At 38.0% G+C, this 23,199-nt stretch overlaps 2 protein-coding genes across 3 annotated transcripts in view; one reads left to right on the plus strand and one right to left on the minus strand.

Moving 5' to 3' along the window:
- Positions 1-23,199, plus strand: part of LOC121388249 (retinoblastoma-like protein 1) — a 158,398-nt gene that overhangs the window by 11,104 nt on the left and 124,095 nt on the right. For both annotated transcript variants that reach the window (XM_041519515.1, XM_041519516.1), the window contains 3 exons: positions 15,233-15,297; positions 15,692-15,817; positions 19,979-20,139. In XM_041519515.1, coding sequence (XP_041375449.1) covers positions 15,233-15,297; positions 15,692-15,817; positions 19,979-20,139 — 352 coding nt within the window. The remainder of the gene's footprint in view (positions 1-15,232; positions 15,298-15,691; positions 15,818-19,978; positions 20,140-23,199) is intronic.
- LOC121388250 lies at positions 1,236-6,359 on the minus strand. The gene is given in 2 exon segments (XM_041519517.1): positions 1,236-4,769; positions 4,771-6,359. Coding segments are annotated over 2 exon segments (2,862 nt in total). The 5' UTR covers positions 5,932-6,359; the 3' UTR covers positions 1,236-3,068.

The following is a 23,199-nucleotide window of genomic DNA, read 5'->3' on the forward strand; positions in this document are numbered from 1 at the left end:
GGTTGTCCCGGTGCACCCCTAAGCCAGACCGAGTGGATAAAACGACCGCATGGCTGGTTTATGCGCTTCACAGTAAACCAAATATATATATATATATACACATACATACATACACACATACATATACACACAAACACACACACACACACACACACACACACACACACAAAAACTGTGTGTGTATATATACAAACTTTGTGTATGTGTGGGTGTGTATATATACAGTGGACTCTGTCTAAACTGGATTCTGTGTAATCCGGATCTCTGTGTAAACTGGTCCATTTCTGCCGTATTCTGTCTACTCCGGACTCCGGATAAAAAATCAAGAACGAAAGAACAGTACACGCATTAATTACCTCTGTCTTCACCAGATTGGGATTTGACTGAACGACGGGCTGCTTAATTAGTTGAACAATGATCGTCAGTTGTGAAGTAATCAGGACGCCGTCACAAGATCAAATACAAAATGTAATCACACTTGTGTGAAGTTTACTCTTATTTTGGTAGGCCGTTAGATCAATCAGATTAATGTTAGTGTGTGTGTGTGTTGATACCCAACTGATTTCACTCTTATGAATTCGGCGAGTTATACTTGTCAACCTAACGCATGTATAAATAGGTGCGAGTTGCTCATATATTTTGTGTTGCCTTATTTCATTTATAATGGTGGACCCAAAAAACGGCAACGTATCAAACTTTCGTTAGAAACTAAAGTCAAATTAATATAAGAATTAACGCGTTTAATATGCAGCCACTAATATTTTATGCAGAAAAATTTATTTTATATGTAATTACAATCGTTAAAAAGTCTCTGTTAGTAGACAACATCTTAAAAATTGCAGCAAATTTAGGAATGTCCCTTTAAGTATATTTTTTATGTCTGTGAAATAATCGATTGCAAGTCTGGCTTGTATGACTGTGTTTCCCAACTATCCATGGGTTCAAATGGCATTGTTGATTGCGAGTTGTCGATCATTCAAGAACCATAACTCTGTATGAATTATGTCTAAACCAGTCCTCTATGAAAACTGGACTATTTCGACGGTACGAAGTGAGTCCGGTTTAGACAGTCCACTATGTGTGTGTGTGTATGTATATGTATATATATATATATATATATATATATACTAGTGAAAAAAAGTTCCTGTGCATGGTAAAAAGTTGAATAAAATCATAATCGCAAGTTGTAAAATAATAACATTTTCAGGAGACGTGCCCAACCATTATGTTGCAAATGCACGTGTTTGTCATGTGCTGCACGTGCACAACTCGTAACCTGATTTGCTGATCACGTGGTACAGGTGCACATGTCCTTGTTCATTTTGCAACGGAAAACGGTAGAGGACAAAACCACTGGCTAGAAAAAAACCTTTGATTAATTCTAAATTGCGTTGACGCCATGCCACACCTATCTGAATTTGAACGTCGCCGCATAGTCGGTATGCTCGAAACTGGAATGGCGCATAACGAGGTTGCAAGATGTTTTGGTGTGCATCGAAACGCGATACAGAATTTGTGGCGACGTTACCAACAGCAGGGTAACACCACAGACAGACCACGTTCAGGTCGTCTGCGTGTGACGTCACAAGCACAGGACAACCATATTCGGGTAACACATCTTCTGAATCGATTTCGGGCGGCAACTTTGACAGCCAGAACCATCCCTGGGTTGAGAGTAATCAGTGCCAGGACAGTTCACAACCGTTTATTGGAGCACAAACATCAGGCCGCGACGCCCAGCAATACGTCCTATTCTGCTATGACATCACCAAAATGCGTGTCTAGCATGGAATAGACAGCACTTACGATTCACCTGTCGCGACTGGTCAGGTGTGCTATTCACCAACGAGTCCAGATTCCATTTGGACGGTAGTGACGGTTGAAATGGTGTCTACAGACGTGTTAACGAACGCTACGCTGACGCTTGCGTTGTGCAGCGTGCAGGTTTCGGCGGTGGAAGCGTCATGGTTTGGGGAGGCATCACATCATACGGGAGGATGCAGCTGGTGATTGTGGCTGGAAATCTGACTGCCGTACGCTACAGGGATGAGATCATAAGACTGCATGTGCTCCCGTTCCTTCAAGGTCAACATGGCGCCATCATGTTGCAGCCGTTTTGGCCCACGGCACTACGGCTATTGCCGTAGGTGCCCTTATTACTGGACGCGGTGCCCTGATAAATTGGACCGTGTCCACGGCCATAAGTAGCCGTGGTTGCCTTCCTTGTATGCCCTAGTGCCCTTCTCATGCCTGGTACCAACTAAATTGAACTTTGCAGCATTCCTCAAACCCAAAGCCAAAATGGCCTTGCCCTGAATTTTTTTTAGTTCTACCCCTGTATATATATATATATATATATATATGTGTGGCTGCATGACATAAGGTGCCACATGGTCAAAAAAAAAAAAAGAGGTGTTTTTGAAGGAATAAGATAAAGCACATTCTACAGAGCAAAATTCTGTTTTAATTATGAAAATCGGATGCAAACTTTTCGAAATATTGAACTTTTTGTACAGACAATTATGATTTTTTCCAAAGGACCATCTTTGCGAAAATGAAGTCCGAAGTTTTACACAAAAAACCTGATTCATTATTGCTTGAAATCTTCATTAATAATAATAATATATGCCAACCAAGTTATTCTGTACTCTGTAACCATGTAATATTTGTTTTAACAGTATATGCCATTGACAAGAATTTCATATTGAACCTCCATTATACATTCCCCCCACCCCCCCCTTTAAAAAAAAATAATAATAATAATAAAAATAAAATAAAAAAAAAGCACTATCCACCATCAATAAAATGAGAAACTATCAGTACTCACACCAAATATGAATGCTATGACTAGACAGGAATATTTAGTCAAACATAAGTCAATAGTTCTCCAGCTTTGAACATGTATACAGTATGACTATGAGCCCGATGACCACCTCGATTTCAGTAAATAGAAATGAGCACAATAATATCCACCATCACTATGAATACTATGACAAGACAGGGATATTTAGTCAAATATACATTTAAATTGATAGTTCTCCAGCTTTGAACATAAATAAGTTCTCATATTATGAGGTTGTACCACGGCCAGTGCCTCGAGCCTGACGACCACCTCGATTAAGAGCTCTGCTCCTGCCACGTCCACGTTTCGGGGGAGGGGGAACATCATCCTCACTGGAGTTACTTCCGACACCGTCGGCAGTTGTACCACGGCCAGTGCCTCGAGCCTGACGACCACCTCGATTAAGAGCTCTGCTCCTGCCACGTCCACGTTTCGGGGGAGGGGGAACATCATCCTCACTGGAGTTACTTCCGACACCGTCGGCAGTTGTACCACGGCCAGTGCCTCGAGCCTGACGACCACCTCGATTAAGAGCTCTGCTCCTGCCACGTCCACGTTTCGGGGGAGGGGGAACATCATCCTCACTGGAGTTACTTCCGACACCGTCGGCAGTTGTACCACGGCCAGTGCCTCGAGCCTGACGACCACCTCGATTAAGAGCTCTGCTCCTGCCACGTCCACGTTTCGGGGGAGGGGGAACATCATCCTCACTGGAGTCACTTCCGACACCGTCGGCAGTTGTACCACGGCCAGTGCCTCGAGCCTGACGACCACCTCGATTAAGAGCTCTGCTCCTGCCACGTCCACGTTTCGGGGGAGGGGGAACATCATCCTCACTGGAGTCACTTCCGACACCGTCGGCAGTTGTACCACGGCCAGTGCCTCGAGCCTGACGACCACCTCGATTAAGAGCTCTGCTCCTGCCACGTCCACGTTTCGGGGGAGGGGGAACATCATCCTCACTGGAGTTACTTCCGACACCGTCGGCAGTTGTACCACGGCCAGTGCCTCGAGCCTGACGACCACCTCGATTAAGAGCTCTGCTCCTGCCACGTCCACGTTTCGGGGGAGGGGGAACATCATCCTCACTGGAGTCACTTCCGACACCGTCGGCAGTTGTACCACGGCCAGTGCCTCGAGCCTGACGACCACCTCGATTAAGAGCTCTGCTCCTGCCACGTCCACGTTTTGGGGGAGGGGGAACATCATCCTCACTGGAGTTACTTCCGACACCGTCGGCAGTTGTACCACGGCCAGTGCCTCGAGCCTGACGACCACCTCGATTAAGAGCTCTGCTCCTGCCACGTCCACGTTTCGGGGGAGGGGGAACATCATCCTCACTGGAGTTACTTCCAATACCGTCAGCAGCTGTACCACGACCAGGTTTGGGAACTTGGGGAAGCGGGGCTATAGTATCCCGACTTTCCTCAGATGCAAACTGACGAATTTCATCATACAGATACCAGCGACGCTTGGCATCCAACCCTTTTGGCTTAATCTTGTTTGGCATGCTACCAGGAGGAATTTCACCTTTGAATAAGTCAATTTCCTTTGCCTCACTGTCTGCAAATTCCATAACTGTCACTTTATTATCATGGAATGTTAAGTGATGGTACTTCTTTATGCCAACAAGTTTCCTGAAGTAAGTACCAAGATAATGTGTCCAGTCAAATGTATCGACAATCACTTCACCACTTTCATGTCCACACAACTGTGCTATGTTAACATTTGATGAAGCATTAACGACTTCGGAAATTTCGGCCAGGCAGTTCACCTCTGTCTTCCTGAAGAGCCTTTTCACTAAACCAAAACACCAGTCACAGCTGAACTTTGTGTGGCCAGTCAGCAGGAAAGAGATTTTCACCGATCTGTGCCTACCAGTCAAGACTCGCCAAAGCAAATACCACATCATCACCGAATTTTTATTTTAGACCTGCACAGTTATCTGCATGCAGATGCACATCTGTTTCTCCAAGGCCATAGTGTTCGAAGAAGTGATGGAGTAGCGAGATCACGCAATTAGCACCTTTGCCGGTTTGTACACTTTCGTCAATAAGATAGTTAATTTGTTTTGGAAAAGCTTCACAGCAGACACCAAAGAGTGCACATTTTCTTGGGGTCTTAAAGAAAATAGGTCCAGGTTGCAACGGGTTACTGGGGTAGTGAACCTGCTGTGCAAAGTCAAAACTGTAGTGCATCAAGCCATTGTACGAACAAATGGGATGAGGGCCAAGTACACTGCCAGGTAGGAGATTGACTAATACTTGCTTGGTGATTCCAACATATAGGTTACGCTCCATGCTGGCTCTCTCAAGATGGTCTTCTGCCTCTCTTATTGCACTACTTTTCTCTTCATCAGGCAAGTTCACTGATCGCGTGATTTTATATAAGTTCTTTTGGCAGAACCAACATAGGTCAGTGGCAGGACGCATTGTTGAAACAAATGGAACAAGCTTTGCCCACAGATGTCGAAATGTACGTAATGCAACTTTTCGCATACCAGTCAGTTCGACTGCAGCACAGTACTTATCGTACACTGTACGCTTGCTGCAGTTGGAGGGCAGAAGCTTCAAATCCGTTCTCCAGTGCCTAGGGGCACGGCCAGGCAGTATTATACAGTTTATCTCTGCATAGTTCAAAATAAAATCCACCACAGCTCTTGATTCGTCCAACTTCAGTGCATGACGAGGTACTGACTTTGAATTTTTATGGGCTCGTGGCTGGATACCGTTTTCCTTGTAGTGCTTCATCAGGTTGTTTAGCTTTTTCTGCCCGATGTTGTGAAGGTATTTAAATGTATCTCTGCAAATACGGTGGCCATGAAAATAAAAATCTGTTCGGTGAGCCTTACGTTCAGTTTGCACCTTTTTCCGCGATCTTGAGGTTGATGTACTAAGATGCATTCCACATGAAAGTTTAGCTAGAATCGCAACATCTAGTTCCTCACGTGTCAACTCCATGAAGCTAAGCCGAACATTCTGCAGTTCATCAACTGTAAACTGAATGCTACATGGTTGGCCGTCGTAATACTTGCAACTGCATTGGAATTCTTTTTCCTCTTGTAGTTCCGGATTGAGCTGCAGACCCATCCCATCAACAAGATTTTCAATTGTACATTGCTGAAAAGCATCTTCACTTTCAGCTCCACCTGGAAAAAACAATAATAAGCTAATAAATTAAAAATTAAAAATTAAAACAAGCTTAACTCGCACGTTACTGGATTTACAAATATCGAACCAATGCATTTTGTTATGGAAGACAAGTGTTTAAAAAAACAAAACGATAAAAAATGTGCATAGCTCCCGCGTAAAATGAATTTCTAAACAAATATTGCACCTACCTAATAACATCAATTAAAACAAGTGTAGTTACATCTTGCTCAATACTATCCTCCATAAATAATCCCAGGTGTTTAAAAATGGAAACAAAATGAGCATAGCTCCCACCTGGTGTTTAAAAATGATTTTAAAAAATGAGCATAGCTCCTGCGTAGTGTTTAAGAAGGGGAAAAAAAAGAGCATAGCTGCTCCTAGTGTTTAAACTTCTTTTTTTTAACGAGCAGTTCCTGCATAGTGTTTAAAAAAGAAAACAAATATTAGGATAGCTCCCGCGTAGTGTTTAAAAAGAAAGAAAGAAAAAAAAGAATAGCTGCCTCGTAATGTTTAAATTTTTTTTTAAATGAGCAGTCTCCACATGGTGTTTAAAAAGGAAAAACAATTTGCATAGCTCCCGCGTAGTTTTAAAATCAGAAAAAAAATCAGCATAGCTCCCGCAGTGTTTAAACATGAACTTTTTTTTAGCATAGCTCCCGCGTAGTGTTTAAAAATCAAAAACAAATTGGGCATAGTTCCAGCCAAAATTGGATTTCTAAACAAATATCACACCTACCTAATAACATTTTAAATATTGTTTTCTAGTTACATCTCTAGCCTGAATCATGCACATGCCATAAATAATTCTAAGTTTTTAAAGCATATTAAAAATTGGGCAAAGCTTCTGCATAAATTTGATTTCAAAATGAATATTTCACATTATAAGTATTGCCCCTAAATGGAAAGTAAAACCTGCCATCTGGCCACCCCAACCCCAAAACAGGCACAGGAAATAGCCACTATATCAAACATTAAAAAAAATATTATAATAATTTATACATTGGGGGTATGGGTGGGGTGGGGGTGGGGGGGGGGGGGGGTGGGGGTAGGGGTAAAAAAAAACTACCCAATCCTGCATCTACCTCTGTGACTGCATTTCTGAAATCAAATGACGAAATCTAATAGCATAATAATGAAAACAGATGTAATCAGATATCGAAATATTAAAAATACTCACTTTCATCTTGTGTAGTCTCCAATGATGGTGCCTCCATTTCGCCTTCACTGTCGTTTGATTCGAAATCCGGTTCTGACTCACTCAGATTTCTACTTACAAAGTAGTCCATAATAATGTCTTGTAACACATCGTCAGAAGCAATGTTTCTCATACTGGCATTGATGTTTAACAGCGAATTCAACTGGCGAGCCACCTCAGATTCCTTTGTCATTACACATGCTGGTCTCACGGGCGCCGCTATTTTTTCAGTTGATATCGTGAATCGAGCATGCACTTGTTTTTTTTACATGTTCGTCTCAATTTAGCTCGATTTAAATACGTTTCACGTCTCGCATTACAACATACACAGTCTTAGTACTACTTCAAATGCATTTTTACTTCATAAATTGAACAGTCGATCGCACGTTTTTCTTGTTTTGTAGTTTGGGAAAAAGTAATTGTTGAATTTTGCCACGGAAATTGTCTCAATGCGCATTACTCCTACGTGACAAATATATCTGCGCACTTGCTATATTTAGAAAGTAGAGTTCACGACCTTTCCAGTGGTATGCAATACTTGGCGTTGAAAAGTCCAAGATTTATAATAAACTCAGCCAAATAAGTGATTAATTCTTGCGTAATTAAAGACAATTAGAATTTGACAGGTTGTACACAATCACCAAATAACATGTTTTATTGTTTTATTTTTGGAAAAACTATGTATTAGTATGAAAGTTAAGTTGTTTTAAAAACTGTTTGTGCTAAAAACGAAAAAAATATTTGTTTCATGTATTTTATTATAATTGGCTGTTACGCGATATTACAATGCGCGACATCCGGCACCTTTTGTCGTGCAGCCACACATATATATATACACACACACATACACACACACACCATATTTTTTTATTGTTCTAGGCTTGGGACCTTCCACTGGCACAGGCAGGAATTTATATTGGGATGGGGGGGGGGGGGGGGGGGGGGGCAACCCACATATATGTGTATACATGTGTATGTATGATTATATAAAATTTAATAGTTTAAAAAAAAAGTTTGATGGGGGGTGTTCCTGTGGCCCCATCCCTACGGCACTGCAGATATTTGTTTTATCTGTGAAAATGTCCTCAAATGAATTTGAAAGGAAGAGTCTGGCATCCTCAAGTCATACCACTATATTTTACACTGCCGCCCCTGCTCTGGTACCCTCCATGCATCCTGCCCCCTCACCCTTTTGAGCTCTTGTTTAGCTCATGCTCCTCGTAGTTACTTGTTTGCTGTATCATGTGCAATCCTAGAATGTGCAGGTGGGGATGCAGGCTTGGAACAGATATGTTTAAAAAAAATATATATAGGTGTTATATTTATTGACCACCTTAAATAATTGTCATAATCCCCAGGGATGAAGTGGTCATTGCAGATCCCATTCCATCGTGATGGTCCTTTCCATTACGCACAGGTTCTGTTTAAGAACCACTTCCACGCAAACCCTGTGATTGTCGGTTTGTTTAAAGTTTGGAAAAACTGCTGCTTTGATACATTGAAACACTAAATAACGGTTTACCATATTTTTACATTTGAAAACTGTCTCCAAAAGAATACTCCATCCATACAATTCAATTCAATAAAATAAAATGTTCGCATTTTAAAAATACATGTGTTCCACCTTCCCAGTAAAATGTCTTAAAGGCTGTGAATCACGCTTTCATATTATGCCGGTTAGTGTGTCACGAGGTCATGTGACTTAGCTCTTGGAGTCGACAGGCGTTTTGGCAAGTGACGGGGGGGGGGGGGGGGGAAACGTGACTTTTTATTGCGAATATATTAAATACGGGTAAATGTTTTAAAATCTATTTTATTGATACTTCATATATATTGTAAAAGGTATACATATATACCAAACAATAGTGAATTACGTTTTTGATAAACTTGGACCTTTAAAATTGGATACACTGTTACTGACAAATTGGTTATTCTTTCCAGTAAATAGTAAGTGAAAATTTACTCAGACAAACATAATTTACTTTAGTGGTTATCCGGCGGACATGTAATTTTTTTTTTTTTTAAAGAACAGTATCATAATTTATAGCAATGGCTGTACTTGAAAAACAACAGCCGAAATCAGTGGTGTCTCGTCGCAAAATGTTATACAAATATTGTGGTTTGAGAGTTAATAAACATGGTCTTGATAACACAATAGTCTTAGGTCGTGAATATTCGGAATACCTTGGCGTTGCAATTGAGTTCCAAATTCCCCGCTTGGAACATCTCGGCTGACATGAATAATTTATTTGATTAACAAATTATATTCGTTTTTAAAAACGAAGTAGTTGTCTGTTTACCACAAATGTAAAAGGCAGTTTTCCTTTGATTTATGTGAATTACTGATTACATCATCGGTATTGTGATACAACAAAAGCCTGTTAGACGGGTTAATCTACGATTATGAAACATATTAGTTAACATTGATCATTTTATTATTTAGGTGTAAGTTATATTTGCATATATCTCTTCAGTATGACAAAACAAAATTACGATCAATCAACAAACCCTGGAAAAGGTGGGATGACATGAGAACACTGAATGACTTGATAGTATAATAAACTATTTAACTAAATATATTTCAATTTGCATCAATATAACGAAATGGAGTTACAGTCGAGCACCGTTGTGTCGATATCGTGGGGACCGCATATAAATATCGAGTTAACCAAATATCGACTCAAACGTTCAGTCAAGTATGTAAATAAAAACTTACAAACAAAAGATGTCAAATTTAAAAATGAAATATAATTTATTTGTTTAAATCAAATCAAGAATTTCATTTAATTTCACAATAACATAATGTAACACAAAGAAAAATGTTCTGAAATTAATAATAACAAAGTAATCAATCAATAATACCAATGTGCACAAGCTTACTGAATCTGTTAAAAGTTTTTATAAATTGTGGAATCAAAATGACTGGATATGGAGACAATTAAACAAAAAATTACTAAATAAATAAAGGATTAAGAACAAAATGCAATTATACACACTGGAAGAATAAATAACAATCACAACTATCACAACACTTAATACACAAAGTCTGTTAAATAATGTCTGTCACACATTAGAACAAGGCATGAAAGGTACTCAGCTCAGAAAGTTTGTTAAGTCCCCAATAGCATGGACGGGATTTCCATTGGAATTTCTGCTGTCCACAAATCGAGTTAATAACTCCAGTGCCTCTGTTGCTGACGTCAACAACGGCGGGGGGAAGATCGGCAGTGTCGTCATTTTCCGTATCACTCTCTGGCTCTGGTTCTGCTACAACATGGGTCCGGGCAGCCAACACCTCTTCAACAATGCTGTCGTCGGACATGGGAGCACAGGTTCCAGGCTGTCATCGGCACGTGCATATTCCATTAAAGTCACACTGTTGGTTACTAGGTGTGACATGGGAACATCGTCGTCGGGGTCACTTTCATACTCCGGATCGGCCGACTCAGTTGTATTAATGAAGCCTGCATGGCGGAAACAGTGGTTAATTGTCCCTACTGATACGTTATCCCACACAAGTTTTAAAAATCGGAGGGCATCCAAAACCGAAAGTTTAACTTCAGTTTTTTTTTTCTATGGCGGCAAGGTGTCTGACAATAATATGTTTTCGATAGTGCACTTTTAGATACCCTGATCCATTGGTTGAGTATGACTCGTGGTGTTTTGGGGGAGAAATATCAGTTCTACATTGGTAAGACCAGTGACATGAGGGTGGGCGGGGCAGTTATCAACAATCATTGCGATTTTTTTGTCCTTCTCTACGTAATTTTTTGTCAATTTTAAAAAGCCGTTGTTGGCCAGGTACTCCGTGGGTAATGATTTGACATTTTTAAAACAATGTGGCTTTTGTGATTTGCCAATAATCAAAAGTGAGAGCTTATCCATGCCAGACATGTTGGCAGTTACTAGAGCGGTAATGCGATCTTTACTGCATTTGCCACCGTGACATTTCACACCCCTAAGCTCTAAGGTTTTGTCTGGCATTAGTTTAAAGAAAATGCCTGTCTCGTCGGCATTGTAGATGTCGTCCTCGCTGTAAGACATGAGTACTGTTCGCAAAGCCTGTTTCCAGTTATTCATAGCATCTGATCGATTGTTAACGGAGTTCGCCTCACCACAGACTTTTTTAAAAGTTATGTCGTGTCTTTCTTTAAACCTATCCAACCACCCAGTCGAACAAGTAAAATAATTTCTACCCAATTTCTTTGCTAATTCTTCTGCTTTAGCCATTATGTGAGCCCCAGAAATTGCAACATTGCTGTCCCTAGCTAATTTGAACCATTTTAAAGGGACACACCCTAGTTAGGTTATTTGTTAACCATTACGGCGTTGTTTTTCGCTATTAAACCCCATTTTTCACAAATAAAATTGCACTTACTTACATTTTATTATTTAGAATACACATTTCCATTCACCTGAAGTTCTTTTTGGTAATCCTGATGTTTGTAAAACCACGAAATGCATTTTTTGCATTTTTTCACAAGACGTGCTGTCGAGAGAAAAACGTTAAGCAAGCGAGGTCCAACAGATGTTGGTATATCACGTGACTGTTATCATTTTGGTTCGGTTTGTTTTCTCGTGCACGGTTCGCGCAATCAACATCCGATTTGTTGTTGTTCATTTGTGAGATTTTTCTTCACAGTTCGTGAACATTTTCAGTAACAATAAAGTTCAGACAAGTAAGTGTCTCAATACAAAACGTTACAAACCCTTAAAACCAATAATTTTGCTAAGTCTTACGATATCTGGAGAGGGGATACAACCAGGACAGAACAGTTGGAACATGTCCAGGAGAGGTGAAACGAACGCACCCCAAGTCTGTGAAATTTGTCGTGACGTAGGCATTGTTGTGCTTCGAGCGACATCTACCGGTGACATCAGAATACTAACTTTCAAAATTATTTCAAGCAATTGGGACATGGAGATTCCCATGGTATTTATTGATATAAAACCTGCTTTTTCACTCCATTTGATAAAAACGTGATCTAAGTGTGTTACAGGTTTGTAAATTAACCAAATTATAATTTATTTTCGCTGGATGGAACTAGGGTGTGCAGCTTTAATACAGCTTCGTCTACATCTTCAAACTTAGCTGTTCGCATTCTTTTTCTAGATGGAGAAAAGGATGAAATTGCAATAGCCCCTTTAATTTTATCAGAATTTTTTAACCATGTAGACAAAAGTATTTTGAGGAATGCCAAATTCTTTTGCAATAACGCTTTTTGATTTTTCACCTCTCTCAACAGCTTGGATAGCTTCTAATTTTGTTTCAATGGATTTTACCGTCAACGTTTCTTTGGAGCATTATCTGATCCAGTTTTCCCCCCAGATAAGCCAGGTCCTTCACTAGATGGCTCAGACGTGGTGCTCTGGTGAAGTGACCAACGGTCCACTTTGCTTAAATAGAATAGGTGTCATTAAAGAAACACCGACATCGCTTATTTGTTAATTAACAACCAAATAACCGACCACCACGAATTAATGCTACTTTAATCCCAGTTCATTTTACCAGTCCTCAATTTATGAAAGCCATAAGTCACGTGGCTTGCTGCATTCTGTAACAATCATTTCGTCTGCTCGATTACCGCGGTTAATTTTAAGATCGGTGAGGCCATTTATTACCTTGACCTTGATTACTGTTTTATATAACTTCACTCATTGATCTCACATGTGAACAGTAATTACAAATCATATCTGTTTACAGTGGAATGTCGGCAATGGTTTGGTTACATGCCCAAAATACCGTCAGAGCGTTAATTATAGATCGTGCAATTTATACTTACCCTTTTAAATATTTTATTTATTTTAACAAATAATTTTACTATCGACACATCGTTTAATTAGGGACCAAAAAATATATCGACACAAACGTAATATCGACTCGATCGTATCGACTCAACAGAGTAAAAAACATGATTTTTAATACACGTTTCGGCCGGGACCTGCCAGTCATATCGACACAAACAATATATCGACTCAAGCAAGATCGACACAACGGTGCTCGACTGTATATCAATAGTATTTTTTTCTTTTAAAAAATCCAAAGAAAAAATGCATGTTATTAGGCCTATTGGTAGGATACGTTCGAGCAAAAATGACCACTCAAAATACCCAAGTGATAATTTTCTTTTTGGGGGAACTACGTAATTGGTCAGTTTTGTGATTTTAGATGGGAAAGTCTACTTAATCAAGGATTTTACAGAATTACTTACAGTAATAAAGCAGACGGCTGATCAAGTCCATTATGATTTGACATTATCACACAATACCCTGTGATCTTAATAAAAGAGGCACGTCTTTTTAGTTTGTCTAAATACAGTGTCTGGGGACCGTCTAAATATACACCTGCCAATCAGGAACCACAGAAAGAAAAGACCAATTAACCAAGAAAACACTCCGACTATTATTTCAGTATGGGGGTTAAGTTGTGTACAAAACATAATACAGTTATTTCAACACTTTGACAATGGTGGTTTATTTTGTATTGAAAAATAAACCACATATACACGTTGCTGTGTTACTAGGATGGATATTATTACAGAACATTGCGATGCATCTGCAAAAATCAGGTATGTTTTGTTTCTCCAGTTCAAAGACTAATTCCTGATGTGACAAGTTAGGTATTAAGTAACCACCAGCTCGCCAGAGGGTGTATTCACTGGGGTGGTATACATTGACTGCGCCCGTTATATATAATAGCCGTCAAATTTAACTGTTTTATTAATTAACTATACGATTAAATACTTGTTAATATTAAGCAATAATGTGCATTATGTATCGTTGAATATGCATACCAGTCCAAAAGCCTTGCTTTAGCATTCCTTTAAGTTTTTAACGTGTCTTTTACAAAGTAAATACTTTGGCTTGGATTTGTGGAAAGATGTCGACCGTATTTTATTTTCAAATGAAATTACAACATATCAAATGTTTCACAAAACGTCAACTTGTTTGATGACGAAAACGCACCCGGTTGATGATGAAAACACCCCGACCTCACAATAAATTGCATCACTTTAACCACATTTGATTGTAGTTGTTATTTGACAGTTTTATTACTTTTTCCATATTTAACAGTGAACAGAATACAACAAAGACTTACGTCAATTCCCCTGTAAACTGGATATCCATTGAATGTACTTGGGCCCAATTTGGCACATTGGGTTAGGCTACAGTTTAGAGGAGATTCACTGCATCATGTAAACTTATACGTACTAGTATGTGTAACAGTACATAATTAATAAAGGACAGCAGTAACATTATTTTAACATTTGGTGAGTCACATTTTCATTTATGATAGGTCATTTCGACAATCGCTGCCAAACAATTATTTTCCAGCCCTTCATTAATGGACATGTGAAAATATTGGCGGACAAATAGATTTTGTATTTTTTTTTGGCTTATTTCTATCACTGTAATCCATATACAGTTATTAGCATATGATACAGAATTCTATATATTAACACAGTTGATAAAGTTCTTCTCTGAAAATGTTTAAAATCGGAGGATTCTCATGGACTGCTTCCATGGGAATCCACAGTTTCTCGTGAAAAAAGCCAAATTTTTAGCCCTGAGAAGTAACATTTTAGTTTCATTTTAGTGACAGCTTCTAAACCATTTACAAATTATTATCAACAAGTATTTAATGTTTTAGAATTGCATAACAAATGCCTATAGTGTATATTGATAAAAAAATGTTTTTAGTTGATCGGAATGTGAATAGGCCAAACAAAATAATGTAGTTCTGGTTACATGTTGAACGTTTTTTAGGATAAGCTATAACTTAACACATTTTTTTTTGTTTATTCCTAAAATTTGTGAAACTGGTCTTGGCAAAGTACAATAAAATAACATTTCAAACAAATGCTGCATCCTGTCACTGTTATGAAGATCAGTAAATGGGGGGTGGGGGGTGGGGGTAAAGTTTACGGTAGGTGAAAATGGCTGGGTAAATACAGGGTCAGTTAAGTACTTGGAACTACATGTATTTTTGGTATTTGGCCTTACAAGCATAATTGTTATTAACCTTTTAATTTTCAATTGTAGGAGACTTCCCTGCTCTTCAAATGATGTTTTCAACTTTGCCTGGACAATGTTTGTTCAAGTGAAAGGTACATAATTACAAAAACTAAAGCATGTTAGCAATTCTTATGGCTTGAAATCAGGTGAGCAGTAAACTGTTCTCCTAAATATATGTAGGTGGGTTTTTTCAAATGAGGGAATTCTCACATTCTGTCGTACATTAATGCAAACAATTTTAAACAATAATATTTACCGATTCAACATTGAACTGTCATTTTATTAATATGAACAAATGAAAACGGCTGAAATGATCTACTTTGTTTTCTAAGCATTGTTGAAAGTGACACAGGATTGAGATTCACGTTTTGAATCATATCGTTTACTGTTAAAGTCACATGATATCATTTGGACTAATTCAAGCATGTATAGCAACAGAGTATTTTAAATTTGAATTATAATTGAATGCATGGTTGTTTATTTCAGGACATTTCCCTGCAATCAGTGATGATCTGGTGAATTCGTACCACTTGCTGTTGTGCTGTGTAGACTGGTTCTATGCAAACGCTCTGCTTGGTGCCCGCAAAGATCTGCTCAATTCGGGTTTCTCGGGTCAGTGAATGATGAATGTTATTTATGATTAATATGAACTTAGAATGGGTAACATCAATGTTTGAAATACGGTTTTGAAATTACGTGCACTGGCCTCTGAGAATTAAAAGTTTGCATAAACCATTTATGGTGTTACAGGGCTTGAACTGAACGATGGCACGGGCAACAGTCGTCGTTGTTGAGATATGAATCGTCACAGGTCAGACACTTTACAGGTGACAGTTTTATGACGCTGGATAAATATTACTGTCATTGGTTGAAGAGACAACCTTTTGCATTTTTATATTTGTTTCAAAAGTTACTGGTTAAGAATTGCTGTAGGCATGCTCAAAATTGCTGTATGTTAAGAATTTGGCTAGACCGAGTGGAAAAACGTCCGCCAGACTGGTTTGTGTAGTTCACAGTAAACCAAATGGCCACATTGGAAACCAATCAAGTAGTTTGCTAATGTTAGCAAAACGTTTGCTGGCTGAACTTGGGGCTGGTAAGACACCTAAAAAAACTGACTGTAAAGAAAAAAAATGGAACAAACAACTAAAAAAACCTGTTAGGTTTTGTTGTTTTTTGCTTTAAAATTGAATAAACTGTCAGTGGCAAATTGGTTATTCTTTGCAGTAAATAGTAAGGTTTTTTTATTTTTTAATCCATATACAGTTAGCAGCATATGACACATAATTCTCTACACTACAAAGTTCTCGCTTGGTGAAAATTAAAGGAGGGTGGCCGTTCAGCACCACACCCTTAAAAAAACACCCCTAAAAAAACCCAACCCACCAATAAACGAAAAGAAAGAAAAAGGGTGGGGGGGGGGGGGGGCGCAGTGAGTAGTTTGGTTACTATATTGTTGTGTGTTGGTAGACTTTGAGAAAAGACATACTCCTTATTTTGCCTACAAAAAAGTGCAATGGGGTTTATGAAAAGACTCTTTTAATTGAACCAAAGATGATATTGGTCTGACATTCACGGACAGTTCCGGTTTTGCTGGACCGATCAAAGTTTTAATATTATTATTTTTAATAAAGATTTCAAGATATACGAAAAACAATAAAGATGTTTGTCAAGTGATCTCCTAATGTCAGATACATTTTTGTTATTTCCATCTTCATCGAATGAATCGATCGCTGTGATAAAATATTATCGCCAGCTGATAAAAAGTAGTTTCGTTTTTGTAAAGACGGTGTATATATTATTTGGCACTCAAGATAAGTGATTTTAATGATAAACACTACCACTTCCGTTGTTTTTATAAGCGTTCATATCCCCTCAAAATGAAAAGTTTACAATATTTTATAAAGAACTGCTGAATAAACAGAATAACAGAAAGTAAAAATCATCAGTTTCAACCAATTATATCTGCAACTGAGGACAAAATATCAAACGATAGTTAGTGGAAACAAAAGACAGAATGACTGTTCTGATCACATGACAAATTTGGCGCCAAATAAGAGGGGTTTTTTCAATCGGAGATTGTCGAATCCGTAAAAAATAAAATGTTTTCATTGCTTACATAAAATATAACATTTATTGTGTCTATCAAACATACAAATGGATACAGATATTGGACAAAATAGAGGCTGTTAAAAATACTGTTAAATTACGTTACGGTAACTGACGTAAATGTTTCGTCAATTGCTTTTTCGTACACAATGCGGCTTGTTTCCTTTGATGTCCAGTATGCAGACTGATCGTTGTTTTTTGTGTGGAAAAAAGTGCATTTGGAAATAGCAGAGATAGGTGCTGGAAAATAAAGAGGGGCGCTTAAAAATAAAGGAGGGCGCTCAAAAATAAAGGAGGGTGGGGAACGTGAAAGGAGGGCGGCAAAATGGAATAGCGGGGTGGGGCGCCCCGCTTAAATGGAGCAGCGAGAACACTGCACTAACACTGTTGATAAAGTTCTTCACTGGAAATGTTTAGAATCGGAGGATTCCTGTGGACTGCTTCCATGGGAATCCACATGGATTCTTGTGAAAAAAGCCAAATTTTTAGCCCTGAATATTCTAGAACCCCTGGCTTTATCGAGACTGGCATGGAGCCAAGTGGTGGTTGGCCCATTTCTATGAACCAAATTGCCAACGAAGAGAACTGAAAGGAACATGTTTGTTCAGTTCTTACATAATAATAGACAGTAATTAAGTTTTCTCAAATTTAGTAATACATCAGACATTCCTATGTTAGTTAGCTGATATTATGTTCCTAACCTTGAATTACCTGCTCTTTACATCAATACATCTTTTTGTCGGTTGTGGAAATGTGCTTCAGTAATATCAATACAAACACTGAACCAATGCGCAAAATACTTCGGCAAAAGTATCCCATACGCTGTTTATGAACAAGCAATCTTCGAAAAGTAATGGGCTGCGTCAGTCAGACCGAGCGGAAAAACGTCGGCCAGACTGGTTTGTGCGGTTCACGGTAAACCAAATGGCCACACTGGAAACCAATCAGATAGCTTGCGAAACGTTTGCTGGCTAACTTGGGGCTGGTAAGACACCTAAAAACGACTGTGAAGAAAAAATGGAACCAACAACTAAAAAAAAATGTTGTTGGTTTTTTACTGACAAATTGGTTATTCTTTCCAGTAAATAATAAGGTTTTTTTTTTTTAATCCTTATACAATTAGTAGCATATGCTATATACTGACACTGTTGATAGTTCTTCTCTGAAATTTTTAGCCCTGTGGGTTAATACAGAATTTGGAGAAAAAAACCCAAAAACCTATAGGTTACCACAACTATATGAAAGTTTAAAAAAAAATTCATTTGGTGAGAGCTAGCCCTGGTTATGCAGTGTTCGAGATTAAAAATTTGGGGCAGTATCCCAGTTGGATACTAACATTTTAAAATCTGGTATCCCACCTAAGAATTTAGTATCCCACTTAAATGAAATTCATAAACTTGGACGACACTGTCACTTAACTTCACCAGTAAATAATGACTTTCATTGTTTCAGAGAAAAATAAAAATGCAGGATTAAAAAACAAAAAAACAACATTATATGGTATCCCGGTGGGATACTGTTTTATTGAAGTCTGGTATCCAAAATTAAATTCTGGTATCCCCGGGATATCGGGATACCGTTAATCTCGAACACTGGTTATGGTTTCACTTGATGCTTTGCATACATTCTGAATGGGGGCCATTATTTGTTGTTTGTAACCCACTTTCAACTCTCCACATTTACAGACACAAGAATGTGGGTTCAGTAAAGCCACCCTCCATGAATTATGATGTGTTGCTCAGTTGATGAGCAGAGCTGCCAACTGCTACGCTTTGGGCGTAGTTTGCTACGCTTAGTCGACATTTGCTACGCTCATGCCCAGATTGCTACTCTCAGTTGAAAAAAATCAAGTATGATACGCTAATGAAAACCAGTAATAACTTTTGCAACAGATAAACATAACTGCTAACAAATTGTTTTATTTGGCAAGCGTATACGTTTTATCTTTATCACAAATTATAGGTCTACAGAATACATTTCTGTGGCTTTTTCAATTTTTTATTCCAACATATAAAAGTATAATTTGCGGATTAAGAACCATTTTAAAACAGTTACAGTAAGATGTATTCAATAACCGACATGTAGTTTTACTGTAGGCTGACCCCAGTGTCGCATACTGTAAAACCTTCAAAGAACTGTTCTTTAGTTATGTTACTCTTGCATGTCGTGAATATAGAAGTTTGTATGTGAACGTATGCCAGTTAGGAATAGAGTAATTTTAATTTTAATTTGAAATAAGAATATAAGCATTGAAATTTAGTATTGATCACATTATCGCACGACAGTTAATTTTGGGTTTATTGCATTTCGATGCTGTTTTAAAAACAAAATTCTGGTAATTCATAATCCTGTTCAAATCACCCGACTTATTTGACAACATTCGTTACATTTCGGGTATGTCCGTATCCCTTAACCGACAACAAGCCTTATCTATGCTAAAAATTGCACGACCCAGTCATTTACAGTTACAATGACGTAGTCATTTGGTGTTATTTGGTGTTTTCTTTTGCTGTTGTTCATGACATTCGGCCATGCTACGCTCAAATATCATTTGCTACGCTCAGCTTGTCAAGTATGCTACTCTCACTTGTGGCTAAGGGTTGGCAGCTCTGGATGAGTACTGTTTAAATTCTACAGTGGAAATCAGTCTTGTGTTTGTTTCAGGCCTACCGAGTGGCTATCATTCGAGAGACTGGAGGCCGCCTGCTGAACCCCCGTGTGTTATTAAACTGCTTTGTGAGAAACATGATGGACTGGTCGTCGAGGCGAAGACTATCAAAGAACACTGGTGGAAACCACACATAAAGAAACTCTTCGACCGCAAAGTAAGTACAGTGGTTTTAACAATGGAGACCACCACTTCTGCTACCTCTAATGATAACTGCAATATTTGATCTCTTAACAATACTTGCTATACTTTATTTTAGAGCTGGGTGGTATATCGTTCGGTATCGGTATAGTATCAGTACCGATTTACTATACTGGGTAAACCTCAAAATACAGAAATTTTGGTATTGAAAAATATTCATGCCATTAAGTAAAACACTAAAAATATATCAGACGACATTACACTAACACAGACTGACTGACAAAAAAGAGTATGTGAATATTCCCAATAAAAGTTGGAAGAAATTTAGAGCCGGGCTCATATGCTAACCAAGCTAGAGAGTCTTATATGATTTTTGCGAGCCTCAGACTGCCGGACTCTCCTCAAAATCGCCAACTGGAGTATGAGGGTTCACACGGGTCATGGTAATCGTGGAAAGTTGTGTGTAATTTACAACTGTCATTTTCTAGGCCTGGAAAGTCGTGAAATATTGAGTTAGGATTGAGGAAGGTCATGTACAATGAAAATTGGTTGTTAAAGGGAGAGTAAACTCAAACGTGTTGGAAAGATGCATACCTGGACCACCAACACATACTGACACTTTAACAAATGATAAATGTGTAATTTTAGAGTTAAAAAAAAAAACGTGATTATTCCTGCTAACTGGGGGCAGCCATTTTCTTTTGTTTTCGAGGCGTCCAGTACTCTAGCTTGGGGTGAAGTGACATCAGTTCCGACCAACTCCTGTATGCATAGTGTAAACAAGTAATTTACGACAAGGCGCTTCTCTTTGATCAATCTGACTTGTAAAACCACATAAATGACGTGATAATATAATAAACTATTTAACTAAATATATTTCAAGTTGCATTGATCAACAGAACGAAATGGCCGGATATTATTTATTTGCATCTTTATTACTAGTATTATTTTTATTGAGTTGCAGGTGGTGTTTGCATCTTATAGAGATTTGTGGTAAAGCGTTCACTTGATGCGCGGTCGGTCTAGGATCGATCCCTTTCGGTGGACCCATTGGGCTATTTCTTGTTCCAGCCAGTGCTCCACAACTGGTGTAGCAAAGGACGTGGTATTTAATATCCTGTCTGGTATGGTGCATATAAAAGATCCCTTGCTGGTAATCCAAAAGAGTAGCCCATGAAGTGCCGACAGCGGGTTTCCTCTCATTATTTTTTTGTCCTTGGCCATATGTCCAACGCCATATAACCATAAATAAAATGTGTTGTGCACATTGTTAAATAAAATATTTCCTTTCCTTTTCTTATAGAGTTTTGTAATTTGTTATTTTGTAAAAGACATTACCAGTTAGTGTGACATTACACATTTCGGCCATTCCGTGGTATTTGGTCCATGGGTGTGAAAATTTCAAAATGATCCGTTATACTAAATTTTTATTATAGCTTAGAATTAACACCCTTAAGCACATACAAATATACTTTTATTGCCAATTTACTTACGTTTTATGGGTGTTAATGACAGTTTTATTTGAAAAAATAATTTTTGTAAGCCAGGACGTGACATTTGTTTTTTGGTAATATTTCATTACTGTTATGTTAAATTTAAAAATTAGGTATCAGGACATCATATCTAAAATATACTGCAAATGAAAATATTACTTTCCCTTCTTTCATATCATAATTAGTATCTTAAATTATTTTTCTAAATATTTAATGTCACGTCCTGTCTGATTTGACATATAAAAGTTAGTTTTATTTAAAAACTATTTTTCAGAAATAAAAATCCGTTTTAATTCTCCTCCTTCTCAATGTTTCAAGTATAAATAAAAGGTATAATGATGAATGGTTGTATTAAATGATTAAAATAACCACCTCAAACTTTGAGCCAGGACGTGACATTCAAGATGGCAAGTTAAACTGAGTAAAGATTAAAAATGTATTAAATCTCTCTATATAGAGAAACTGGCAAAACTGGCTAGATAATTCACATGTACCTAAAAGAAATTACTTTTATTTTCAATATTTTTGCTCTCACCATCAAGAATCGAAAACAGAGAAACTGGACGTTTGGGGGAGCATAACAAAAATACTGTTATCAACTAATTCTATGTGTCTATGTTTTACCCAAATAATGAATTATTGATAATCCACCAATTTAAAGAATATTGTATTTATACCAAATGTTCCATTCTGTGAATCCAAACTGGTGTATACGCACAATAAATATTGTGTCAAAGAATTGTTCAAATACAATGTGCTGCTAGAATCTTAAGTTTATTCCTTGGCAGATACAGGTATCCAAACATGAATTGGAATATATAAACTAACATTTCTCCAGTGAAGGATGTAACTGATAAAGATATATGTGGAACATAAAACTTGGGTTGGGGGAATTCAAATCAGTTGTGTCGTTGAAATCCTATCTATTGTCATCCATCAACAGTTTATATTAATATACATTGTTGATAGTTTGGCCTATCAGATAATGATGAACAGAAAGAAGAAACTGTCCAAGGGACCTAACAAAAGTGGCCGTTATAGAGAGGTGACCCTTATATACAAGTTCAAAATTAGAACCCATATATTAAAGAATATCACAACTGTCATAAAAAAAGATGTCGCATTTTTAAACCATTCCCACACTAGCTTGTTTATGTCATCATTGCCTGTTGCTTTCTTCTGCCTTTTTCTTTCGGCTGAAACATTATTGTCAAAATCGGCCAGAACATCAGCTTTCCTTTTTAAAATAGACTTAATCTGAAAACGTCCTACACCAAAATGATCGGCGATCTTTCGCGCACTTAAATTGCCTTTCTCAGATTTGTTTAACGTCGATTCTCTGTTCTAACATTAAAGTACGATTTTTCGGTGGCATTTTGCATATTCGTTGATATATTTCACAAACGCTAACATTGACTTGCAGAAGATATTTTGTGTAATTGAAGGTTATTACCCATGTGACATGTTTGACTCATTTGTTTGTTTTATGTCACTGCTAATCCTTCAGTGGAGTATGACCGTTGATTACAGCTGAATAAGATCAGGAGTCGCTTAAATAATCCGAACACGGGACATCTGCAATG

The sequence above is a fragment of the Gigantopelta aegis genome, chromosome 14 (genome assembly GCF_016097555.1).
Source record: "Gigantopelta aegis isolate Gae_Host chromosome 14, Gae_host_genome, whole genome shotgun sequence".
Taxonomy (NCBI): Eukaryota; Metazoa; Mollusca; class Gastropoda; order Neomphalida; family Peltospiridae; genus Gigantopelta; species Gigantopelta aegis.